The sequence below is a fragment of the Scophthalmus maximus genome, chromosome 13 (assembly GCF_022379125.1).
Source record: "Scophthalmus maximus strain ysfricsl-2021 chromosome 13, ASM2237912v1, whole genome shotgun sequence".
Lineage (NCBI taxonomy): Eukaryota > Metazoa > Chordata > Actinopteri > Pleuronectiformes > Scophthalmidae > Scophthalmus > Scophthalmus maximus.
In genome coordinates, this window is record NC_061527.1 from 21,904,742 (window position 1) to 21,931,860 (window position 27,119).

The 27,119-nt window shown below is 43.1% G+C and overlaps 1 protein-coding gene across 4 annotated transcripts; it reads left to right on the plus strand.

The window, feature by feature from the left end:
• On the plus strand, nt 1-26,758 carry btbd8 (BTB domain containing 8). Of its 4 annotated transcripts, XM_035647665.2 has the most exons (20): nt 1-125; nt 846-964; nt 4,051-4,236; nt 5,517-5,632; nt 6,403-6,520; nt 9,447-9,536; nt 10,236-10,316; nt 10,407-10,503; nt 11,531-11,619; nt 12,586-12,688; nt 13,142-13,324; nt 13,413-13,583; nt 16,728-16,923; nt 17,851-17,912; nt 18,658-19,198; nt 20,198-20,279; nt 21,435-21,559; nt 21,674-23,518; nt 24,355-24,401; nt 25,859-26,096. In XM_035647665.2, exons 2-20 carry the CDS (start codon nt 861-863, stop codon nt 25,958-25,960), a joined length of 4,338 nt encoding a protein of 1,445 aa, XP_035503558.2. In that variant the 5' UTR covers nt 1-125; nt 846-860; the 3' UTR covers nt 25,961-26,096. The 4 variants fall into 4 exon arrangements, with proteins under 4 accessions (XP_035503558.2, XP_047192735.1, XP_035503556.1 ...); XM_047336779.1 differs by lacking the exon at nt 24,355-24,401 and having other exon boundaries at nt 25,859-26,758; XM_035647663.2 differs by lacking the exon at nt 24,355-24,401 and having other exon boundaries at nt 16,794-16,923; nt 25,859-26,758.
• The last annotated feature ends 361 nt before the right edge of the window (nt 26,759-27,119 follow it).

A 27,119-nucleotide genomic window follows, 5' to 3' on the forward strand; every position in this document is an offset into this window, starting at 1 on the left:
CAGCTTCCGGGTCCTCACGACTTGACCGCTCCTTCTCCTCTTCTTTTTTTTTTAAACCGTGTCCCAGTCTAGTGGGTGGTGGCGGCGGAATGAGCGGCGTGCGGCACTGATGTCAACACACACCGGTCAGTGGGTCAGCCTGTAAATGAAAGAAAGACAGTCTATTCATTCCGCTAACCGAGCCTCGTACCAACAGACAGTTATAAACGCTGCAGTTTGGTGATGGGAGTCTGTAGATAAACCGGTCTGCCAGGGAGAAAAAACAAACTTACAACGGTGGCTGGTGTTAGCTAGCGCTAGCATGCTAGAAAATAAGCGCGATACTGTAATTTAGCTTACGGCACAGCTGAGGCAGTGTGTGTGTGTGTGTGTTGGAGAGAAACTAGCAGGGGCTATTTTTCAATCTAGTACATCTTCTATTGAAGCTAGCTGTGTGGTTAATATTCTTGGGCACATGTGAGTCAGGGAGATTTCATCCCGTCTCTGTTTACTTTGTTCACCGTGGTGAAACAGCGCCTCTGGTGGGCAGTGGCAGGGAAGACGTCAGTCAGTTTGGTGTGATCACGAAAGATGGTGTTGCTCAATGTGGTGTAGGTCAATCATTCAATCACGTGAGGTGAAAAGCAAATAATAGATTAATCATCATGTGTACAAATTAGCCATTTGTGGCTTGTTTTTATTCCAGCCCCCAATGTTAAAGAACTTTTAATAGTGTAACTGATCCTAAACCTGTATATCACCAGGTATATAGTTTATGACTTTTGCTCAGTTTCTCACGTGTCGCCGCATGCCATTGGTGTCCCCGTCTATCTTATCGTGTCGAGCTGAACCCTTTCTCGTCCTAGAGAACGCTATAAAGAATGATCACCACCGAGGCGGCGAAGGAGTTCCAGGCCAAAGAGCGCAAATACAAGGAGCAGCTGAGGAGATGTTTGTCCTCCGCGTTGTCTGCAGACCTGAACAGGTGAGGCATGTGGCGGTGCGCACTGACCTTTGACAGGTCTGTGAGGAATGTCACTTACATAGATAATATGTGTTCAAAGTTTTTTTTTTCGAGGGGCCTGAGATCCCAGCCTAAAAGAACAAAAGCTGGGGAAGCTACTGAGCCAGCCACACAATGGGCTGTGGCAATTTACTCATCTCCTTAACCTACCCACAGGGATAATCCAACTATATATATATATATAGATCCAGCCTGGGACCCAGACAAATTCTGGGAGCTCATTTAAATTTGCTCTGCCACAATACGGTCTGGATCTCCTCCATTGGGAAGGGGTCCGCCCAGCAGGAAACTTGCCGGTCCAATCACAACCGATCATCTGATAATGGGCGGGGTTTATACCGCGACACGCACAGAAGCGACTTTTGTAAACAACCAAGGGTGCCGCTGATGAACAAGCATTTGACAAAGTATCTGATATTTTCACATTTCTCCCACAAAAATGGCAACACTCATTCACAGACATTGTGGAATCATCATCACAGGCATCTCCTCTCTGCTCCGGCCTGTTGACATTCTCGCGTCCCTCAACAGACTTCACATGATTCCTTGCTATCCAATTGAGTCCAGAGGCATTTTGGTCTGCGTCCGTTTGTAGCGCCTCTTGGAAATCGAAAATTAACCGAGATGTTCAAGACTAATACGCAGTGGCTATGCCAGGCTAGAAGATATCCGGCCCAATCTAAAATAACCCAACATTTTACAACGCTACCAGTTGTTGGGCAGCTGTGCCCATTCACTGCTCAGGCCCCCACTTACCTGATTAGATTAAATGATGGATTCCTGGAGCCTGTACTACGAAGCAGGATTTGCGGTTATCAAGGTAACTTTAGTTTTAACAGCTGAGCTGTACAGCAGAGGATAAGAGGTCAAAACCTGTCAACAGCCCCCCAACTACTGACCAATCAGATCACCTGAAAATCAGAGTCATCGTGATGCTGTTAGGGACAACAGATTTTACAGTAGTGACAAATAAGCGCAGCAGATATTTATAGATGAGTGGGATGTTGCTGTTCCAGACTTCACGTGTCCTGTTTTAATACAGGACTTCTAATAAACAGAGGGAGAGGTTATCACACTAAATAAAATACATAGACTCATTAATATTAGAGCTTCATTGGAATTCAATAAAGATGATTAGATTCCCAACAGAATCACTGTCAGTGTTTTTTACTTTCTTATTCTATCACTGCAGCTCTGAACAACACAAGGAGACTGTGACCATAAATAGTACTAAAAACTAGATACTATGTTTTATTAGAAAAGATCATGAATGAACAGTTCAGTGTGATTGACCTCATCACACATTAACTTCTCTCCTCTGCTTCAGCAGCAGAATCAGTCTCCTCTCTTCATAACAGTTTGATCATCATCAGACGAAAGGCGAAAAATATACTCTCAATAGTAAACTTCATAAATTATTACTATTGAACACATTGCATGGCCTAATCGCACTAAATTCGACACTGCACCTCCTCAGTGCCCTCAACAATACATGCCCATAATGCCCATAATGAACAGTTCTCGAGATATGCATACAGAAGGACAGACAGACAGATAGACAGAGGTTTCCTCTCATTATAGTTAATGCCCATATGATTTTCTTTTGAGACATGTAGATGCCGCTATCAACCTTACTACCTAATCCTATAGAAAAGATTGATTTCATGTTCTTTACCTCAGAACAACATACACATATGTAGGGACTTTCAGCCAACCAGCATGGTTCATTGATAACCAGGAATATGTCTCACTGGGATTTTACTCAGCACAGATTCAGTCATTTGCTGATACACTCTTGGCAGTGATTTGGTTTATTGGCAGGCTTGACTTTTCACTTGTTCATCCCTTTGATAGAAAATATCCATGATGAAATGCCCTATAGTCATTTATCTTTTTTTGAAAAGCTTAATAATTCACTACGTGATAAAAGGAGACCAAACATTTGAGAAAAATAATAGATAAAACTAGTAAACTCCAGCTCTTTTATCGCCTCCAAGAATTGAGCTAACCTAACACATTTGTGTCGTAAAATGTTGATGGTTAACCAAGGGCGAGGTTTTTCCTCAGATAATAGGATCAGTGTATTGGAAAATAAAAAACAGCTGCAAAGCTGCAATATTTTTTTCGTTGGTGGGCGAAATATGACAGTAAACTACCCTACATGGGTTTGATTAGAGTGGTCCACTGGGTTTGGGTCGGGATACGTTTCTCCTTGCTACGTTCAGACACGGACACAGAACTGAGACTTGAACTCACGACGCCCAGCTGGAGTCGGCTGACTGATTTATGGGTCACCCAGATCAGTCATTGAGGCAGAATGAGAGATGGTGATGAAGATGAATAAATGGACCGCCTCAAGTCTGCAATTGTGTTATTCTGAAGTGGAAAAGTAGGCCGTCCGATTAATCTTTGAATCTCTTAGTTGAGGTGATGAAAAGATGGCCCTTTTTATATTTGTTCTTTCAATGTACATTTAATATGCACGTTCTGCATGTGGACTGGAGGAGCCGCTGCACCACCAACCCTCTGGTTAGTGGACGACCCACTCGACCTCCTGAGCCACAGTCATGTGAACTAGGGGTCAACCGATGTAGGTTTTTCTGGGCAGATACCGATTATTACTGATCTAACAAACCGAAAACCGATATTTGTCCGCTGAAAATGTTAAAATTTACAATAACAAACTCTTAACACAAAACTTTGTTGAAATGCCTTGTTTAATCCACAGAACCTTTCAACATAACCTTAACACAGGTGGCAAGTGCAGTGAACTATCAGCAGCATTTTTATGAAGTTGAACAAATAAAAATGGATGACTGCGGTTGCATCAGAGCCAAAGTAGAACATTTTAAAATCAAATTATCTTATTGGCAAATTGGCTTAGAAAAAATCACCACTACCAAAAATCATAAAAATGATGAGGTGAATATCAGTGCCGGTAATCGGTCGTGCCCTAATGTGAACTTTTCTTCCTTCAGTCAGTTAGTAGACTGACTTTGAGAGACTGGCCCCCTTGATAAAGTGTCATCATGTTTTTTTCCCCCCAGGTTGCTGCAGGAGGAGCTGGAAGCTGATGTGTCTCTGTACGCCGCCTCAGGCTCGGGCTCACTCCGAGCACACAGAGCCTTGCTGTTGGCCCGAGCTCCTCATGTCCTCCAGGGAAAGATGCACAACGATCCCACCGTCGTTCATCTGTCGGGCTATGAGCTGTCCGGGCTCAAAGACTTCCTCAGGTGGGCAGTGAGCTCTCGGGATTGCAAATTTATTAATCACAGCAAATATCTACTGTTTCTTTGTGTATGTGTGTGTGTGTGTGTGTGATGTATCTCTACATCTGCATCGGATGTAAAAAGTTTTATTATTCTTTTGAAGTGTAACAGTTTCAGTGTCCCTCCGACAGAGGGCGCCAGTCACACCTTCTTCATGGTTTGCTAGTGTTTGCACGTTTGCATCAAGGATCACTGCAAATGCTGCATGTGTTAAATAATAAATAGCACACCACATTTTAATGTTAGTGCTAAGATACCCAAGATTTGTGAGTTGATATTTGAATATTAATAATCCACGTATATAAGACTCCACTGTAGCATCTTTTTTAGTTCTCATCAAGGCTTTACAGTGTGGTTTGTTGGAGAGCTCAAGTCTTTGATCAACTGATTTGAGTCTTTTTTAGGAATCTATAATTAGAATTAGGAGAATGTTTTGACCTGTTTTTGATGCACTATCACCAATTCAAAAAGTTTTGTTTTGGAGCTCCTTTTACATGTGGAAGCTGCAACATTGTTGGATCAGCTTATCCAAATGAGGCATTAACAGAAATGAATCCATGTTGAATTTGACTCTTCTCTGTTTAAGAACAGCAGTTTTTAAAATGACACAGCTAAACAACAGTGACACCATTGAGAGGAGACTTGCTCTGCTGTATTGCCATCAGTTGTTCCTTGGCAATCAATTATGAAATAACCTATTAAAAATGACGTTTGAAAAAATAGATTCAGGTTTTTATGTAGTCTAATTTTACAAGCACAGATTTAAGAAAGATTGAATAAATTGAATTCAAAAAAGTGTGTATAGCGCCATATCACAACATACATTGTCTCAAGGCACTTTACATAGTGAGGTCAAGACCTCACAATATTACAGAGAAACACCACAGTTCTCATACATGAAGAAGCTGGAGAAGAAGCTGCTGAGGAAAATGATTGTTCGGGTTTGCTCTGCTCGTGGTTTTGTCACTTTGACAACGCCCATGGCAACAACCCACATATGGACATTTAGAGAGTTAGCAACAGAGAGCAGGCCACGGTGCTACAGCAAGTTCTCAGCAGTAGTGACGGTCACCTCTGAATCAGAGCAAAGTTTAAAAAATTGCCAGTCACTATAGAAAAGTGCTTCACTGAGTGAAAAATACTGCTGCTGTACCGCTGAAGCCACACTGCATCAAATGAGATTATAATTTTAATAGGTGTGAAAGGACTGGTTTTAATTAACCTTTGGAGTCTCCCCTCTGCAGGCGGGTGTACACGGCAGACCAAAGCATGCGCTCAGCCGAAACAACTCCAGACGTGGAGTCTGAGAGAACTATGTGTGTTCCCGACACCTCCGTTCTTCACAGTTCCACAGACTTGGGTAAGCAGGTCAACACTTTTCCTCAGGTAATGTGACTGTCCAGCTGCCTCCCGCCCTCCCTCCCCTCTCTTCACATCATGTTATCTCGGCCATAATCCACTTAACCGCTAATAGCATTTGGATCCTAGTTGTCTTTACTGCCAATATCGTGTAGCGTGGTCATGCTATGGATGATTCAAGATGTATCTTTGTTTTAACAAACTCGTTTTTTTTGTATTTTAGTGAAGTGGTGTAATGATACACTCATAAACCTAAAATCTACACATTTAGATTGACCTGCTTTTTTGGATTAATTGGTCATAAACTCATGGAGTTGATAACTGTCCAAACCTCCTTTGGCAGCTTCTGGTAGCTGCTGATCAGACCTGCACAATGTTCAGGAGGGATTTTGACCTTTTCTTATTTACAGAACTCCCTCAGCTCAGACAAGTTCTGAGGGGGTCTGGTGTAATGTCTCTGTTGAGGTCATTCACCAGCGTCTTTATTGGGTTATTCCAAAAAGGTATTTTTCCTCTAAACTTTTTCATTACTTCATAACCCTTTCCAGCTTGAATGATGTATTCAATAGGGAAAAGAACAATACTATGTTGTTATTTAAAATAGATTGTATGTGTTCATGATTGTAACCTGGCCATATTTTACAAAAAAATGTGTACACAAATTCAGATAATCCCAAAGCGTTCAATTACTTAATTTCTCTCCACCATACGCGTCTTCATCATCACTCTCCTTCTTGACCTTCCTCATCCTCCCTCACAACCCTGGTGCAGATGCTGATGTTCCTGAGACGGCCTCTGGCCTCGGGGCTGACTTGTTGGATCTGTACCAGAGGAGGGAGCAGTGTGACATCACCATCCAAGTAGCGGAGCAGGTTTTCTCGTGCCACAGGTACAGTAGATCTCTTCATGGTGGCGTGACCTCAGCCCTTTGGAACACATCTGGAGTTGTCCTCGGTGGCAGGTGTGGTCAATAGCGTTCTCACCTCAGTGAACCACAGCCACGTTGTCCACATGTAAAACACTACCGAGGTTGCGAATCTGTTGTTGACTCATGCCACCGTGGAGCAGAGGTGACTGGTCAGTCGGTGATGCAGAGGTGGTGGTAGTAGCAGCCGGTAACCATGGAGACAGGTTTCTCCCAGCGTGCGCTCAAGGGAGCAGCCAGGCAGCGAAGGCTCGTCAGAGAGAAGAAGAAGCTGGGTCTGTTTGTCGGTTGCTCTGCAGCACTGATCTGTGTGACAGCACAGTGTGAGCCGCTGCAGTCGTCACCCAGAGGCTGAATCAGGGCCTCTCCAGTCCAACAACCCAAACTGATTTGATCTATTTCTATTGAGGTACATTATCCCATTTACAATAGAGACAGTGATAGTGTAGAGTAGTTAGGGGAATAAATGTAAGTCTAAGTATTAACAGCTGTTTACTTACAATCTAGATGTTAACAGGGTTAACTCTTGTTTTGCCTCTGTTTCCATCACTTCTTTTCTTCTACTAAAGCTATCATGCTAAAAGGCTAGAATCGGACAAGCTTACTACTGTGAGATACTGTTGCATCCCATCTGCCCTGAAGAAGGAGCCCTGCTCCAAGGGCTACTATGACAAGAAGCCATGTTATATGGCAGAGAAGAGTTATATGAAATACCTTTAACAAAGTCACACATAAAAACAAACAACATTTACACATGAAATACAATAACAGGACCTACGCAGAAGCATGAACCTGGGTTCCCCAGGGCACACGATGCCAGGAGGGTGGCGCAAGATTTGGGATGGGTATCAACACGTGGTATTAAAACGAGCCACTGAGCTTAATTAGGCATTGATAATAATCATAAACTCTGACAACATCTGTTCCATTGTCAGAACTGGGAAATTTCGGAAAATAGATTTCCTATTTATTATCGGCACTTGAAAGTTATCTTGTGCGTTTTATCTCACCAACACCATTTCTGGTTTTAGACTTCAATGTATGACGCATTTCGCCATTCCTGATCCACGTGAGATCACTCTCTCTCTCTCTGTCTCTCAGTATGTACGCGAGGGGAGCTCTTATAATTCTCAGATACATCATATTTTATTTGTTACATTTTGAGTAAAATCTGTGATGCTCAGAGTTCTCTAATATGAAATCAAATCGTCATGATGAAATCCTGAATCACCCAATTCCTGAATCACCTTCTGTCCATCTACCTCATACCAATCAGTTCCCAGCGAACACATGGAGCCAACCTCTCCATCTAACTTTTCATAACACCAAGCTCTCTATCTACTGTTTTTTAAAAGTAGGATTAATTTTCATAATGGCTATTTATTATATATTATATACTGTGCTGTACTTATACAAGGGAGCTCCAATTTAAACTTCAAACTTGACTCGGGCTCCAACATTGCCAGGGCCGGTCCGAAGTATAGAGCTTGTCCATGTTTTGAATATGGTATTTGTACGTGGTGTTTCTTCATTAAGTTTGTCTTGTACATTGTTCCTAACACTTTGTAGAGTTCAGAAGAACTCTGGCGATACAAAAAAAATATAATCTTGATGCTCTTTGGAATCGGACTGAGAGCTTTTTAAAACTGGGTTAGCGCAAAGAAGGATGATTACCACGAATGGCTTAAAAGATGAAAAGGTTCATGTGAATTTGCATTCATATTTTAATTGTAATATCTTTTATTGTAATATCTTCTTCCGATACCAATCAATAAATGAAATGCTCCGATGGCAAAAAGGAAATGTCCTTCATCTGTGGAGGCCACAGGGCTGTAACAAGTTCATCCAATCTTTTTGTTTGTCCCAGATGAAGTGATTGGATGGCCTACCTGCCTGTCAATCTATCTTTTTGTACCTGAAAACAGAGTTTTCTGTGTTAAAATGTGACAAGCAAGAATACAAGTGGTTTACATTTACTCTGATAATGTTTGGTTCATGTGTTTTGTATTCATGGCTTTGGAGAGGGGTCTTAAGGAAAATGTCTTGGATATTTATTACTTTCAGTTGTATTCTTTCAAAATCTATCTACTTCCTGACCATATCTTTAACACACATAAATTACAGGATGGTCTTGTGATCTAGTATTTCAAAAATATATTGGAGATGAAGTATCTGCAGTCATGAATCCAATGCATGCATGTACAGGAAGACACCATATTCAAGGACAGATAAGGTTTTCTTGTCTCAAAGTGAAAAACTATGAAAGGCATATATTTGCTTTTATTATTTATTATTGTTTAACTTGGGTATAATAGTAACTTAAAATTTAAATTTAAAATTGTGTGTTTTTTTGGTTGTGTAACTGTTGGGATCTATTTTCAGCTCAATATTAATCCACATTTGAATGAACAATACTCACATTTAGAGAATATTTATGGCAACAGGATGCTGCATGTGGGATTGAGACAAAATAAACTACAGTGGTGATGTTGTCGGTAAAGAAGGAACATGTCACTCAGTCAAACAATCTGGGTCGTTGATATGCTTTTAATAGTTTTTTGGACAACAATGTGTTCTGTGGTGCAGAGGAGTGTGATATCATAGACAATGCATATGATTAAGTCACCGGTAGTTTGGTTTAAAATTACAAATATACATATAATCACCAGATTTATTTAATGGATCTTATTTTGTGCTCTAAGCAGCCCAGTGGCACTTTATTTCAATATAACTGACAGTACAATTATGCCAGGGAGAATAAAAACATTCTCCAGAGAATAGACAGCAGTATAATTTTTTGGCCTCCTGTACACAGGCCAGTCTGATGATGTGAAATATTAAAATGGTGGGTGGATCTGACATGCAACTGCCTGCTTTATTGGGTTTCTAGGGCAGTGCTGTGTGCACGTTCGCAGTACTTCCGAGCCATGCTGAGCGGGAGTTGGATGGAGAGCTCCAGACAGTGCATCACCCTGCAAGGGTAAGACCAGTGCATCAGCATCATCGTCGAGTAGCGGGTCACGGCGATCAGTAACACACTTCCACTCCCCTGGTCTAACAATCCTACATTTCATTCCTTAACAATACAGCTGTAGCAAGTGGATTAATTATTCAAGGGCTGCAACAGAGGCGGCTCTGAGCAGTATGGGGTTTCACTCACTATGCCATGTTTTAACTCTACACCCCCCCCCCCTTCAGTGGGGTTTCCAATGGCTCGCTCAGATTATTAGAGCACATAAATGTCATCCCCAACGCCAACTACCACCCACTGTCTCCTCTCCAAGCGGCAGTGGCAAATAGAGCCCGTTTCTTTCTCTCTGGGGAGAGATGTGTCACTCGCCTCAGCTTTACTTATCTGAGGGTAACGGGTGAAGACGAGGTTGTCAGAATGGAGAGTGGTTGCGCTGATGTGTTGGGGGGGGGGAATCCTGCGAAGTAGCCTTCAGGCTGGAGTCACGTGGTGCTGCGTGATATCTGGATTTTTGATGCAAATGCAAGGATTTTTTTTGTTTAAAGCAATTAAAGCATTGTTTTTACAGCCCCTTACAGAGAAATATGCTGTGCAGATAGATGGAAATTTACCTTCACTGTATGCCTGGACTCACATAGAGAATAATAGGTTGTGACTGGGGACAGTTTTAGATTTGGCTTGTTAACAGGTTGTGTTTACCCCTTTCAGCTTAGGGCCAGATGAGATGGAGATTTTGCTCCAGTACATATATGGTGCCATTGTGGATCTTCCGCCTGGAGCTAGCGCCAGGTAACTGAGCGTTAATGAACAGGTTGTCCAGAGTTAGAATAAAGGCCCCGAAATTAAACTGACCTTCATTTGGTGTCTCCTGTCCCACAGTCAGGTGGTGCTGGCAGCGGACATGTTGGGTTTGGAGGGGCTGAAAGACGTAGTGGAGATGGTTCTGACCCGAGACTACTGCCGCTTCTTCCCCAAGGTCAGCTATGCAGGGTTGGATGTCATGGGCTTATTACCTTTCAATGTGAATTGGACTGAATATAGGTTTTTGGTGCACAAGCAGGAAGTTATTCTCAGTATTTAAAGGTGACATTATGCTCATATTCAGGTTCATACTTAATGAACCTTGAAAATTAAGTTGTGATAATATCATTTGTTGTGACAGTTCTCTGATCATCCTTTGCATATATCTAATTGTTTATACATTTTCAAACATTAATCATGTTCATGGCAAAAAGTTAGATGTCGGCCGACACCCTCCACTTACACTAATTGTGTTATAATAATTTGTTTATTATTAGCTTTATTTTGGTCTATGATAATGAGTTTGTATCTATTTAAATGGTTATATTTAATGCCTCTTTCTGTCCACTATAGTCTCCCTTGTGGCTCTTTTAAAACCCTATATTTCCCTTGTTTACTTCTGGTCTTCAAAGATGGAGACTTTTCCCTGCAAAACTGATGTGACCTTAGTAAATCCATGAAACTACACAATCAACATTTCATGTCTCCACAAATAATTTATATAATATATAAGCATATAACATGAGAAATTGCATCCGTTTGTCAAACACATATTGTGTGTTTAAGGTAGAAACCATCACACGTACGCTTGAAAAAAGGGCCAAAAAAAATCCCTAGTAAATCTGGCCCAAAGTGTCAACATTCCTTAATTTCAAAATTTGTATTAATATTTTTATACTCATGGAATATCTCCTCTCTTCAGCATAGTTGTCCAAAGTTCAAAAGTTGAGGGATGATAATTATCTTAGGTCACAGCTGAAAACATCAAGATCAAATCCCTATGTTATTCCTTTCGCTTTGCACTCGTAGTTTCTGTACTTTGCCCAGTGCCAATAATGATGATGGTTCGATCCTCTGGAAGCATCTTACAGTGCGTTTTGCTAGTTAGTGTGTCACTTAAGTGGCTACTGCTCCTCACAGAGGATCAAATCACTGCGTGAATTTAAAAGCACATTTTTCTTTTTTCCCCCCAACGTTGGCAGCCGATTGATGGACTTCAGAGAACAGTTCTGGAGTGCCTGTCCCTAACACACGCCTTAGGCCTTCAAAGCCTACACACGCTGTGTAAGAGGTGAGTGTCTGAGAAGTTTCTTTCCCGTCAGCATTTGAAGAGCTGAAAGACCTCGAAAATAAGAAAGAAGCACCCCAAGTGTCTGCGCTCAGAAATAGTTGAGATGCCTGTTATTTAACGAGACTCCCACAATTTTGGAAACAAAAACCTATTCTATTCATTTACATAAATATTTGGACACCTCACTGTATCATAAGTAATGGTCCTAGAATTTGAATTTTTGTCAGGCTTGACCTTAAATGCAGTTTGAAAAAAAAGTGCAACATATTCCAACCTGTCACTCTTGCCACCACAAGTTACATCTTGTTGCTAGGTAACCAGTGTGTGGGTTTGTGTTTGAGTGTTATTAAGCAATCAAGGGTCAGGGTTGTGATGCAGATTCCTTTAATGTGATTCAAGACACTGCCTTTCAATATTTGCAATGCAAATTAAATGTACTTTTGGAAGGGAAAATAGTTACTTTTTTAGTTGATTTTTTTTTTTTTTTAACTGAACTGAGAGCTGATTCATTCTTCGAGGTTAAGGCATCTCTGAAGATAGTTGTTTGGAAGACATTTCAAAGACACAAGTATACTGCGGTGTTTTGCTCTGAGAAGCTTGGTTGTGCACTTGGATCAGATATAACTGCAAACCTACATGCTGAGAATATGTTTTTTTATATTTCAGTATGCGGCACACCTTTCTACTTGTGCGCGCACATAATTTTTCACATTGTGTTCTCCTGCAGCTGATACTACTGCAAGCTCTCTGTGCTCATGCACACTGCAGTGAGCAGGCAAGAAGTGTGTGAATGTAGGTCAGCTGGATGGGATTGTGTTGAGTTAGGCTGGGAGCTGGTTCTGATGCTTCTTGTGTGAGTGTGTGTGTGTGTGTGAGTTTGTGTGGCCTTGCCGTGCCTGATGAATCACACGAATATATAAGTGAAAGCGTTTCTGACGTTCTCGTCATCAATTTTTGTGTTTCCAGGTGGGTTGCTGACCATTTTGTGAAGACCTGGTGTGAGAGAAACTTCTCGCTCCTGTCCCCTGAGCTCCACAGGGTCTGTCTCAACGCTGTCGCTGAAACCATGGTGAGCTCTTCCCCCTCCGCAGAGTCCTCAGCCCTGCTCCATTCACGGAATTGCACGGATAGCATCGACCTATTGTCCAGTGTTTTTCCACAGGAAGGAAAGTCAACGATGATCTTATCAACGACGACTTTTATTAAATTCCCAGTTATTAAAGACGGGCTAATTTAGGAATAGGATGTGGATGCAGACAGATGGGGAGTGATCCTGGCTTGTAATTGGTAATTGAGTCTGCAGAAGAGGTAGTATGCAGCCTGTGAGTCGTGCAAGACAAATGTTCAATTGTTCTCTACTGGCAAGCACCGAGGTTCACAGCTGTTACACAATTCAGGGAATCCTTTCACAGATCAACAGGTCCCGGGCAAGACAAATCATGAATCAGTCATGGAGGAGTGTGTTCATTTCACTTTATTTTGTGTTCTCATAGAGTTTAGCTCATAAGACGTTTCCATTCAGACTGTGCAGAATGCCGTGACCATGCTCTGTGGCACCGAGCAGTTGATTGCCAGTCTCCCGGAAGTCAAGTGGGCTCAACAGGTGAGGACTCTGGCAATGGAGTTACAGGAAGAGAGCCTGCAGCTCATTGTCCTGCACTTTCCCCAAGTCACGCAAACCCAAGCCTTCCACGACCTTCGCAGGGTAAGGTTGTGCCGTAGCTGCACTAGTGCATTACCCACATCACCAACGTAAGTTTCTGTGGTTTTCTCAGTGTCTGGCTCCGTTACAGAGGGAAGAGTTTACCCGAGAACCCGCGTTGTTGAAGAAGCTGTGTTCGGCCATCAGGGAAGGTGTGACCGTGGAGAACTGCTGTGACCTTTTCACCGCTGTGAACTGTCTGTGTGGGAACGACATGGAGGACGACGCTCTCCTCGAGCAGAGACAGCGACAACAAGAGGAGGTGAAATGAAGCACATTCCCTTTGCTCACCGTTTTTGTCTTTGTCTCTTCCTTAAACATGGTGTTGTCGTCATCATTAAGCTTTTTTCACACTTATCTATGCAGTGCAGTTAAAAGTATGACTTCCTGTTTAGTCCAGTTTATTCAGGGTAGTGAAAATAATGCTAGTGACCAACCAGCTGCCTTTAAGAGAAGTTTTTTTCTCACTGCCAAGCGTATCTCATAGTCTTCCTCAGTAGAGTTTGGATGAACTAACTTTTGACAGTCTCCAGTTACAGATTAAAGAAGCCAACTTCTAACTATCTCACTCCATTTGCTGAGGGAGAACATGTAATGCGGTAGAAAGCTTGGAACAAACTAGAAAGTGGACTGTGGGTTATTTGGCTCATTAATACAGACATTTAAAGGGGCAGTAAGCGATTCTGGAGAAAGCTTGTTTTTCTTTCTTTGTTGTTGTGTTGACTTTATTGCTCTGGCCGAACCCGGGTCCTCTGGTATGGGAGTCCGACGCACTAACCACTAGGCCAAAACTACAGTTTCAGCATCACCCGCCAGCACGTCTCTTAAGGTGTTGACGAGTTTACAAACTGCGCTCTCAGTGTTGTGTGGTGCGGTCCGCACCATTTTTTATTCTTGATTTACAGAGTCAGGGCTGAGCCGAAAAACCCAGATTTTTACACACAGTAGCCACAGCTAACGGACGAGGAGGAAATATTAGCTGATTTTTACAAAACATGAATTGCTTTAGAATAGCTTACTGCCCCTTTCACTATGAGAGTTGAAAGTAATGTACAACCGACGCAGAGCACAGTGCAGTACAGGCCGACTTCCTGGAATATTTTAGTTTCACCCAAACTGTCCAATTAACAGGTTCCCTGTTAGTCCATGTGACTTACAGTACGTTAACAAATTGTGCCACTGGACCAACGGGAACTACATTACTAGTAACTTTAAAGTTTTTACCAACAACCATGTTGTGCTTTGACATCATGTGCTTTACTTCAGTTTAGATGCAGGCTAGCACACAGGTTTGGAAGAGCAAACGCCTCAGTTACCCGGCTTTTCAGACCACAGCAAGGACCACTGGGTAAACATGTGTGTTTCGGGTTCTGAGCGGTCTGAACAGGTCGGCATGCTTTGTGTAGCCTGGCTTTGCAACATGGCTAATCAGAGTTTGGTGTGTGACTGACACTGCTCAGCTTTGGTGTGAAACGCTGGGATAATGTTTCTGAAACATTAGCTGTCAACACATTTAGCTGTCAACATCAGAGTTGAACAAATTGAAAAAATCATCTGGTATTAACAATTCCTCTCAGATAAAGTCAGTAATGTGAAACATAATATACAACTGCATATAAAATAGTGTTTTAGTTATTTTACATTCTATATTTTTCTTACTTTCAAAGAAAATACTGTCAAGAAATCATATACCACAGCTAACAATGAATTGATCCTACAAATATGTATTGCCTACAGTATGTAGCAGCTATAGGTCTCAACAGTGAGGCGCCCAGAGTGAAAATCCCATTAATTTTCTCCATTAATATTCTGATTATTAGCCATAATGTTGTAACCATCCAAGGTAGAGTTACCACGAGATTGTGAATTGATGGTATCTGCATATGTAGAAGCCACAAGTCCTTTTGATATCAACCTTGATTTGAAAAAAAACATGTTTTATTCTAGATGTCATTGATAGTACTACACTACCCACAATCCTAAAGTGTAACATCAACGTCTCTGATTGGTGGAGCTCGCTGTAACCATGGAAATGTTTACTACACCCGCGAACTTCATGATGGCTAGTGATGCTGCATTCCATTAGATTAGATTAGATTATATTAGATTAGATAGACTAGATAGGCTTTATTGTACCATAGGAAAATTTGTCTTGGACACATACCGTGACCGCAGACCTCGAATCGCAATGGTTTATGGGATGAGTAGTTCTCTGCTCTTAAAATAGTTATATACACAGACATTGTGCCTTTGCCATTTTACTCGTTTTCCTTTTTTTTTTGCTCCGAATAAAACGTTTTACAGTAACGATTCGTCTGGTAGTTTATTGGCTTGGTTCCGGGCTAAAACTCTTAATATAAGGATTTTATGAAACGTCAATGTAAAAGAAATTATGGGAAATTCACTTAATCACTTCAAAAAGTGGGCGGTCACTGTTGAGCTCTATCGGCTTCCGTTGTTGACACAAAAATGGAAATACATCAGTAAACATCATGTAACTTCATAAGGATGAAGATTAGTAATAATAGTGTACTTTAATTTCATCCTTGCCGTAAATAATAATGAGCACGCCATGTCAACATCTGGAAATATTCCAAAACAAACACATTTTTTGCTCCTGTTTGGTTCATTTTTGCAGTGCAGTTTGAAAGAAATTATTTAGCCTTTAAAATTTGTTTTTGTTTGTTTTAAAGATTTTTATCCTTGGTAGGAAAAAATGAATGGTGTCAATGCATGGAACACTTGAAAGTATAGAGAGGCTGACCACAGCACCGTTGGAGTTGGTGTTTTCATGAGACAGTAACAAGAGCACAATAGCCTTATTCTTAAAATATATTCCCGCAAACTGAGTGAACTGGCGGTTTATAGAATAGCATGTTCTTACGTACATTACCAAGAGTGGTGAAAAGAATTTGAAGACTAATCAGTCAATATCCAGTCAAACAGTTGAGAGAATGCAGGCGATGCAAATCCATTGTGTGAGCACGCACGTTAATCTGGTGAGCTGACTTCCAGAGGAAAGTGACCTGGCTGCACAAGTTAACCTTTGTAAATACTGTACAGTATGGCAGAATAGATTAGGCTGAGGGAGACCGTGACGTGAGCCGCCCGGCGGCCCGCAGTAATCTGGCTGTGTATCTGCTGCTGAGGGGTGTGTGTGGTTAGTGCGGCGGAGGAGGAGATGGCTCCTCCCCAGCTTCAAGCCCTGTTTTTATAATCAGGCGTGGAAACAGGAGTATGGGCATCGGCCGCTGACATCACCGACTTCGCTCAAGGGAGCTCAAGTGGATTCTGCAACAGCGACAGAGGGGGAGGGAGGGAGGGACAGAGAAAGGGAGGGAGGGAGGGGTATTTGTTGCCATGGTGAAAGGTTCTTCAAGCAGCTGCTGATTCGCTTGTGCTGTAGTGCACCCCTTTCCATTCTTCTCCTCCCCCCCCCTCTCTCTCTTCCCCTCCTCTGTATTTCCACCAGCCGTTCAGGCGAGAGATTTGTACGCTGCGAGGTCGCCTGTGGACCTTCCTGCTCCAGACCTTTTACGCAGTCCGCCACACGCAGGGATGGGAGAGTCTGTCGTCCAAACACAGAGAGAGGATACTGGCAGGTGAGGATGGGTATTTTTAAGCTCCTTTTTTTTTTTTTTTTTTTTTTTTTTACCCCAGTCACACAAGATATTCATGCTGCATTGTGTGTGTGTGTGTGTGTCCGTGGATGTGGATGTTCCCCCTTCCTAACCCAGCCTAGCGCTGAAGCCATGGCTCTGCATCATTAGAGATGAAGACCAAACAGCATATGCTTTTGGCTGATATAACCCTCGATAGCTTCTTTCTACACAGCTGCCGGGCCACAGGCAACCAATTTGTCATTTGTCCCTTACATTTCTGCTTTTATTTCTGAACTACCTTTTGAACTGTCTCGGACTGCCGTGCTAAATGCACTGTGCTCGTCGAGATGAAGGCTGGACTCTTGTCTTTGTGCATGAAGCATCCATAAATACAACTGTTGAGCTAGTAATGTGTAGAAATGCACTGCATGAATAATTTATTCAGCTGGTATCAGTACTGTATGTGCCTACTACCACTGGTGCATTTCTCGCCAGTGTAGTCCGATTCCAGGTCCTCACATGCAAACATAACAAATGCACTTTTGTAAAATAGAGTAAGTATCACTGTCTGTTTTATAGTTTCAGTAAGAAAAAAAGACTATGAAATTGTTTTTGTATGAAGTATAGAAATCGCCGTACTTTGTTTGTAGTAGCTTTACCAGACGTGGCTGACTGAGTGATCCATTGATTTCATGTTAGTGTCCTTATGGTCAAAGTGTAAACACGGGATATGGAAACTGGAGTTTGTGAATGAAACGAACAGCTCCTCTAGCTCGGCTAATGAGCAACCTGAGCGGGGTCTTTAAAAAAAAAAATGGTGCAGCCCTTTTCATCTGTGTTATGCTTGCATTTGCATCATCTGTTTTACAGGCGAGACTCTAACTGAATTATTGGTGATTTTGTCCTGCTTTCATTGTGTTTTTACAGATGCTATTGATAAAGGGGACAATAGAAGACTTGGTAAAAAGCCAGTATTCACTAGCTCACAGGTAATGTTATTATTATTATTATTATACAATTAGTTCATTTCTTTTTTGAAAACAAAAAAACATGACCTTGTTCAATAGTTACTTAATATTCATGACCTTTGACTTTTACTTTAAATGATAGTGTGTACTCATGAGTGTACTTAAGCTTAGAGAAATCCATGTAAATTGTGTAATCCCAGTCAGTCATTAGAGTTCGTGGCCATCAGATGTCATAAATGCCCCTCCCTCGCCGAGAACACTGTGAAATGAGCAGTAGGGCCTCTCTAAACAGATGTATAGCTAAGATAAGCCTGGCTGGGGTGAGCCACGTAGCGATTGCCAAGATGTGATGGGCGGCTGAGAGTGGTGGAGCTGCTACAGATCTCACAGAAAGGGGTTTGATGGAGTCAGAAAAGGAGCTTTACTTTTATTTAAGTACAATTTTGTGTGCTTCACCTCTGAATCTGCACGATTAAATTCACTGACACTGAATGGCAATCAGGATTTTCCAGTTTGTTTAGTCAATTTGCGATCAACATAGGTAGATATAAATTAAAACAATCAACATCATCTACTAAAATAATCTGAAAGTAATTTAGACAAAAAAAACCAATAGGATATGCAATGTTGGGGTTTTGGTCGGCTTAGGATAGGCTATAGAGTTCTCAGTTGCTCCAGTGGTGAACTTTACTAATGTATTCACTTTCATTTGACTCTATTTTGCTGATGAATCCAGTTAAGAGACTCACATTTTTTTCTTTTACAGCAAAGGGCTGTAAAATGTTCTTCGCCTGCACCTGAGAGTCCTCCTCTGCAAAGGACCCAAAGAGTGTCTGACTATAAAACGGCTTCTTCCCGTGGTGCTGCATCAGCCATGAAGTCCGATGGACTAGGGACAGCGAACAAACCCGGAGATGGTCACACATCCAAGGCGAAGAACGCGAAGAAGCCTGGAGATCGGAGCGTAGCAGCGAAAGCAAAGACCGCATCGGCTGGCGCGCCGGTGGTCAATGGCACCGGAGTCGCGGGGGCCAGACGAGATCCAGCGAGCGCCAATGGCCCCAGAAGCTCTCACGGGGCTAAGGAGCAAGAAAAGAAGCCAAACCCGGGTGCGAGGCCGAAAACCTCTCCACCCAGCTGCACGTCAACAAGTCAGATGGCGGTAAAGTCTCAGAGGAGCTCAGCAGGAAAGGCTGACAGCACTGCTGGCACCGCCCAGGCTCAGCCCCTCGCCTCATCCACATCAGGCAGCACCTCACCAGAGAACGGTGCAAGTAGCCCTCGCAACGACGCCCACTCCGTTCCAGGTTTACGCTCTTTATTGACTTCTTTACATTTCATTACCGGGGCCGACACAAATTACAGTGTAGCGCATTGCAAGTGTCTGCAGGTTCGCTCCAGGCACTACAGCGTAGCTGACACATGAAAGGACCTGCAGACTAATTAGTATGATGGATGTTGTTCTATGGCCAAGAGGGACATTTGGAAGAATGCGCCGTGTCACGTATGAATGTAGATTTTTTAGAAAACAAAGCGCGCAAGGCTGTCCTTGGCAGCCTGCCGGCCTCAAACTAACAGCAGAGGTCAAAGGCCCATACAGCTGTCACAAGGGGGGACGTGTAACTGATCACTGTGAACTTTAGTGGGGAGGTGGAGTGATCCCATCTCATACCAGTGGGCCTCAGCTGCCTGTCCGGCTGGTACAAGCACAGCATGTGTCCCTCGCACCCCTCCCTGAAATCGTCTGGCTACACGTCTGTGACGTGAGCCAGTGCTCATTTATGGCAGCTATTTTAGATTTACTCTCAGTCTTTAGACGAAAAATGCTTTTTAATTTGTCACATTTTAAGTCGGGTTTATCCTACACAGTATTAGTCTAGTTACTGTTGACGACAACTGAAAATGAGTTTTCGTCGACGCAAAGTCATGACATTTTAGTCAAAATATTTTCCCTCTTTAAAGTAAATTAAATTAGGCTAATACAAGTATCGGAAATTGAAATCAAAGTGACAGGTTGTATCAAATGTTGACATTCGTAAAATAGAATTTCACCTTGAACACTTTTACTGATGTAATATAATATGATGTATATCATCATTTTTATTATCGATGATCAGTTTTTAGACCGTCGACGTCTCGTCTTAGTTGTGGAAAAAGGTTGTTGACGAAATGACCACTGATGTGAGCTTGTGTGCAGTGTGTTACGTATCCCTGCTGCCCTGTAGATTTATTTGTTGTGTGTTCATCATTGCTATCTAAGCTCTGTTCAAAGCAGTCGTTCATGTGCTTCATGTTCTGTGTTTCAGGTGCGAAGCCCAAACACCAGGCTAAGGCAGTGACCAAATCCCCGCTGACAAAACCTATTCAGAAATCAGACACAACAAAAAGGTGAGCTTTAGTCTTTGGTGCTTATCACTGGTTCTTTTGTGTTTATCAAAATGCAAAGTGTGACATTTGAAGGCTCTAATACATGCGCTGGTCAGCCTCCCCCAGGACGTTGCCTCTGGGTGGATTCGGATTGTACTTCCTATCGTCTTTTCCTATCTACTATTCCTTGACCTCAATGGAAAACGTCATGAGGTCAAGGAAAGGTGTAAAAGAGAACTCAGGAGTTAGGGAAAGCTGACAGCGGTGCTCAGAGAATCCGACTCCACTTTCACTTTACTACGTCATTATGCAATGGCGGATGTTTTTGACGTGCGTCTGCTATGGTGAAACAAAAAATTTCTCCATCCAGCATTTTTCAGTGTGTATTACCACCGTGAGACATCAAATGTAAATGTTTCATATGTAACGGTTACTTACATGATGAAGTGCGTCGCTTCTGGGTCATATTCATACTCTTCTTCTTCTTCTTCTATTTAATCGTGCATGGCACATCACGTAAAATTTTGCTGCCGCAATGAATTGTGGGGCGTCTTTTTCTCCTTTCCGTCTGCATAGGAAAGTCTAGTGTATCCTATGCTAAAGGAGATAGGAAAGGAAGCACTGAGGCACCTTTCCTATGCATTTAGAGAATTCAAAAAGCTCTTATCATGGCAGCTGATGAAATACTTCCGTGTCACTTCCTAAGCCAATTTGACGATTGGACCTCACCCCAGGTCTAAATCCAGGTGCCAGTCTAATGCTAAAGGTGTTAAAAATGTGAAATTTTGGGAGACAATCAAACCAGCAAACATGTTGATTTTTAATAATTTCCTTTACACAGGCAAAAATTACAAAAGAGCGTTGTACAGCTGCGAATAAACAATGCTCAGAACTTAAATAATGTATGTGAGATGCGTCTCAAAGAATTATCCTCCACAAGGACACCAGTGACACCTCCAAACGCTTTGCATTGATAATCAGCTCGTGTCTCACGGGCTTGTCCTTGACATGCTGGAAGAAAAACCTCTGCTGCCCCCCACTGGTGTTAAATATGAATTCATGATTTACTTCCCTGCAGCTCTTTACAAAGATATTTTTTACGATGATGGGAGCCAGAGGTGTTAATTAACTGGGATATTATTTTTACGGCTTTGCATGTCTGCTTACCAATTACAGTCCCACCAAGAAGTCAAGTGTGAGAGAGAGTGGCAAAGTCAAGACTGGTGCAACTGAGAAAGCGTCTACTGCAGTGACCGCAGCGAGAATGGACAGCAAGGGAAGAAGCACACCGGACCATCTTGGTGAGATGTTCAAAGTCTGCTGCATTTGAACGTCTGAACTGCTGCATTCAAACGTCTGTCGATGTAGTGTGACGAAGTCCTAACGTTCTGTTCGGTTTTCTGTCTTTGAATTAGTGTCCAAGCACGGATCATCCACAAAGAAGCCAGCTTCACCCAGAAGAGAAGACAGTAAGGACGGGTCCAGATCCTCAGTGGCGCACAAAACAGCCAGTGAAACTCCTAAAAAGAAGGTCACGAAACCCGTTTCGGATACCGGAGCCTCGACCAAATCCAGTACGAAACCAGCCAAAGCTTGTCCGGCCCCCTCCAAGCAATCTTCAGCTGCAGCTGCCAAGTGCGGACCGAAGCTGAAAAGCACTTCTGAATTTTCCACAGAGAAAGGTTCACCAAAATCTGCAGGATCTTCCAAAACCAAGAAATTGGGACTTAAAGGAAAAGATGCGGTGAATGGAAAAACTTCAGACTGTAAAACTGATCTTGGTCCAAATGAAAACACTGGTCATGTAGAACTTGCCTCTGACCAGCCAGCAGCACACAGTACGCAGTCAATGAACCAGAGTGGAGGGGATTCACTCAGCCTTCAGCTGGACTCGAGCCCCATGCAGAGTCTCCAGAAGATGGAAATACAGGAGACAGGAAAGAGTAATGGTGGAGATGAGACCAGTGTTACATCAGCAGCAAACAGCCTCCCCCATACGAAATCTGCTGTTGAGGGTACTAAAGTGAAACAGTCTCAAAGCAGTTTTGTCCCAGCTCACATTGGCGAGGTAAGCTCCCCAAATTCCCAGCGAGACACTGAACCCCCCATGGACACCCCCTGCACCGTGGGAGGCACTCACACCCCCTTAGAGGACTCGTGGAGCGGCATCCACCCTCAGGTCAGTCCAGAGTCGGAGACTGGCAGCACACACACCACATCCTCTGACGACATCAAGCCCCGCTCGGAGGATTACGACGCAGGCGGCTCGCAAGACGACGACTGCTCCAACGACCGCGGGGTCTCCAAGTGTGGCACCATGCGCTGTCATGACTTCCTGGGACGCAGCAGCAGCGACACGAGCACCCCGGAAGAGTTGAAGATGTGCGAAGGCGGTGCCGGGTTGAGAGTGGAGGTGCGGCTGCGCGGCAGAGAGGTGGAGACTACCAGCGAGGAGGAAGGGCTACGAAGTCGCCCTCGTTCCTGGTTGCAAAGAGATGAGGTCCACGTAGAGGAGGAGCACTCTGAGGTCGAGGCCACCATGACTGTTAAAAGTGTCCCCGACCACCAGCTCTTTTCTTCCTCTGACGAGGAGGAAGAGGAGACAGAGGACGAGAGGTCAGAGGTCGAAGTGATTCCAGGCCAGACTCCACTGCCACCGACCGAGCCATCACCACAGTTTCAGGGGATCGTCAACCTGGCGTTCGATGACGACGGCGTGGACCAGGAGAACGACCAGCCCGACTACCAGTCCTCTTCTAACTTCCGTCGGTCGGTGCTGCTCTCCGTCGACGAGTGCGAGGAGCTGGGCTCAGAGGAGGGCGGCGTCCAAACTCCACCTCAGCAGCCCGAAGATGTCGTGACTCCCTGTGACGTTTTCGAGTCTGACTCTACGGCTTTTCAATCCAAAGGTGCCCCTCCCAGTGGCCAACAGAACCACGCAGACACGAAGGACGAGGAACAAGAAGAAAAATCCTCCGTGTTTCTTACAGAGCTCCATGAGCCCGTGCAAGGGGAGAGTAATCACATCCCAGTGGATGGAGTGAAGTCCAGCGTCCCCACCGTGGGCACCGACACCAGAGACCTTCCGCCCCAGGAGCGCCCGTGCCACCTGGACCTGCGGCACACTGAACAATACAATGGAGGGCAGCTCAAAAATCCCACCAATCCCACCGAAAGCAGGAAAACTGAGTTGCATCTAGACTTAAATGAGCCTCAGCTGACAGGGGACTCTCCTGTACATGCTGCACAATCTCCAGCAGGTAATGTATGACCTATATGGATCTTTGCTAGACCCCTAAATCCAAAAACCCATCTAATCTCCCCAAACGACATCAGTGAAGGTATAGTTTATCCCTGCAAGTTTCATTCTCCCCTGCTCCGATTCCTAGACCTTACCTACGCCTGACGTGTGCCCACCCCTCCTTCAGAGAAAGGATATTATAGAGCACACTAGTTCAGGAACTAGTTATACATACAGGTTCAAATTAAATCAGTGGGCATCGTAATTTCGTACCCAAAAGCTTGCTCTCATCTCAACCCGTGGATTGTGTAGCTGTCGTAGATTTGAACTTGCAATGTCCGTATCCTTTTAAAAGATGGGATTTGCATAAACTGAGCATTTTAAACAACTCAGCTACCTGTAGTTGGAGGGATTCAGGCCCTGGTTATCCAGTTTACATTTTTTTTAAAAAGGGGGAAAGCAGTGTACATTTTACTAAGACTGATCACAGTTGTATTCGTCTAAAAGAATCTGCCTTGTGACAAGGCATGTGACATAGTTACACCGATGCACTTTTATGTACAAACCCCCCCCCCTCCCCATTTTTCATTATTTTTGTCATTTTTTATGCAGTGGAACAGTCGGGCTTTGTTGTAAGCCATAGATAATCTGACATAGCTGAAGGGACTATATATATATATATAATATTTTAACATCAGCATAGAACCGCCACTATGTGGTGATGTGCCAGTGATGTGTTGATGTAAATTATATCACAGTAATTTACATCAACACATCACAGTTGTTGAGATCGTGCCACTGAAAGTGGTATTGATCGATTCACTGAAGCTTGTGTTTCTTCAAAAATTCGAACAGATTTCCCAGAAATCCCGGCACTTCTCGTCTCAGAGGATGCTGATACAGTACGTCTCTTCTTTCTTGCCTCTACCTGCTTTTTCTTTTGCGTCATTGTAAAAAAGATGAATATGTTTGGTGTTTTTGTCACCACACCACTGCCACTTTTGAGAAACACAATCTTCTGGCTCCATGAGCTTTTGTACCATAAAGCAAAAGAAACCATCTTGACTTTGGAGTCCAGTGTTAAATGCAGTGTAGCGTCACTGGACGATATGTCTTTGTTTACAGCAATTAACATCTCAAATCAGATATTTTTCAAATGGCTTTGTTAAAATGCTCTATGTAGCGCCTTTTTAAAATAGGTTTTAGGTAAATTGCAACCAAGTAACAATTTTATCAAATGTCTGGAAAGTGATTGAATAGAAAATGTTCATACAAGATAGACTCCACTAAACTACCACTTCTTCTCACAAGTGTGTTATACTTGGAAACTTTCCCCTTGCATCTCCCTGCTGTTTTTTCTGTTTCTACTGTTCCTGAGTTTTTTGTTTAGTTAATATTTCATTTTGCACAGCACACATGCATGTTCTATTGAAATTATTTTGTCATCCCCAATGCCATCCATTCTTTTTTTTTCTTTAACTTTTGTCATACCCAACAGATTATCTTAGATACAAAGTCCACTTAAAGAAAAATGTGTGGTTGTCTATGAGCTTCTGTTCAGTGAGCTTTGTGTAGTGTCAGTAGCCTCCTGTGTACAGTTTGTGACGTGTCTCGAGAGCAGCTGTCACGGTCCTGCCATGTCTCTCTTTTTTCACTGAAAGAACTCCCGCTGAACCATTGCTGAGAGTCTATCCCAATGCAAACATGTCGACGATTTTGATTTCAGCATCAAACGGTGATTAGTCACTTCATCCATTGCCATTTTGAACCTAGAATACTCAAAGAATGTCAAATAAAAACCTGGTGCTTGTGCAATCTCTCGTGCTTCTAACTAAAGCGCTGTCGGCTGCATTTCAGTTTTCTGACAGTAGCCAGTCTGTTCATTTAGGTGTGTCCATTCACAGACCTGCACAAAACTCAAAAAAAAAAAAATATATCACTGTTACTAAATAACAACTGCAAAGTTCATCGGGGCTGGCAATGCATGGCTTGCTTTGTTTTACCTGGTGGATAAAAGAGATGCATTCTGAAAAAGCATTCCTCTGTGCATTACCTTTAAGGCAACTGAACACATTTGAAGTGGTTGGTGAATTTTTAATTCTTTACGGTGACGTTATTGCTGTTGAACTGATCGTAACGTGACCTATTCCCTGTTTTTTTCCTACTGTGCTGTCCTCACCTGACTTCACTGTGGAAAATATATTTTGAAGGACACAGTTGCATTAAGGGTAAACTTTCAGTAATCCGTGTTTTATTGTAGTAGGCAGTGACTAGTCTCTGACATGACATGACATGAAATGAAAAAAGAAAAGAACTGTGGAGGAGTGAACTAGTTTGTCACTTTGCCAATTGCTTTTAGGGGACAATGGTTGTGACAGATTGGATCAAAGCTGCAAACATGAGCGCCGGCCATCCAAAGCCCTCTCTCCCATTTTCGAGCTGGATGTTGGAGAAGCCTTAGAGTGCTGCTCGGACAAGGGCAGGAAAGTTAAACCGCAAGCACAGGAAGAAAAGCAAAGCGGGGGCGAGGGCGGTCGCTTTGCAGAGCGGGACTGGAGCCTGCTCAGGCAGCTCCTCTCGGACCACGAGTCCAACCTAGGCGTCATAAACCCGGTGCCCGAGGAGCTCAACCTGGCCCAGTACCTTATCAAGCAGACCCTGTCCCTGTCGCGCGACTGCCTGGACTCCCAGGCCTTCCTGTCCCCAGAGAGGGAGACATTCAAGCGCTGGGCGGAGCTCATCTCGCCCATGGAGGACTCCTCCACCAGCATCACTGTGACCAGCTTCTCCCCAGAAGATGCTGCATCCCCGCAGGGGGAGTGGACCATCGTGGAACTGGAGACACATCACTGACTGCACAGAGGACAGCCCTGCCGGACAGTTGACGGCCTCTCTTTGAACTTTGGATGTCTTTACATCAACTTTGTCTTAATTTATTATAATTTATAATCATGTGTTTTATTTCTCCGAACTCAGCAGAACTCTGGACTTTGAAGCAGTCTATGTGCGTCCCCCCGTCATGCCCTCAGTGGACTGGTTCTTGCCACCAATGGGCTGTTTATGCATGCAGATATTTTTGTATGTTTGACTGTAAAAAAGAAGAAGAAAAGAGAACGCTTTGGAAACGAATGACAAGTGAAACAAAAAATGTCTTCTGATTGTTAATACATGTAAGTTTCTTAAAGAAAAACAATATTGGCCTAATGGCTTGCATTTAGTGTCATTGAAAATAAAGGTTTGTGTAACTGAAAAAAAAAAAGTGTACCTCACTTGTCATGGGGTATTTTTGCGACAGTTTTTGTATGTTGTACACAAAGTCACACACTGCTTCAGCTTTTCGCTTTTTAAAAAAGACAAACCAGAATATAACCTGTACTCGGCGGGAAATGCGCAGTAATGCTAACATTTGTCCTGCAATGACTATTTTAAAATGTCTGCTGTTCAAAAGGCTACGAAAGACCACATTCATCAGAAAAGCTGCTGTGAATTAGCATTACAAATGAAGGTTCCCCTTTTCCTCTGGAACCAGCTCCCAGTTTGTGTCAGGGGAGGCAGGCGCCCTCTCTACATTTAAGTTTAAACTTAAAACCTTCCTCTTTGATAAAGGTTATCGTTAGCGC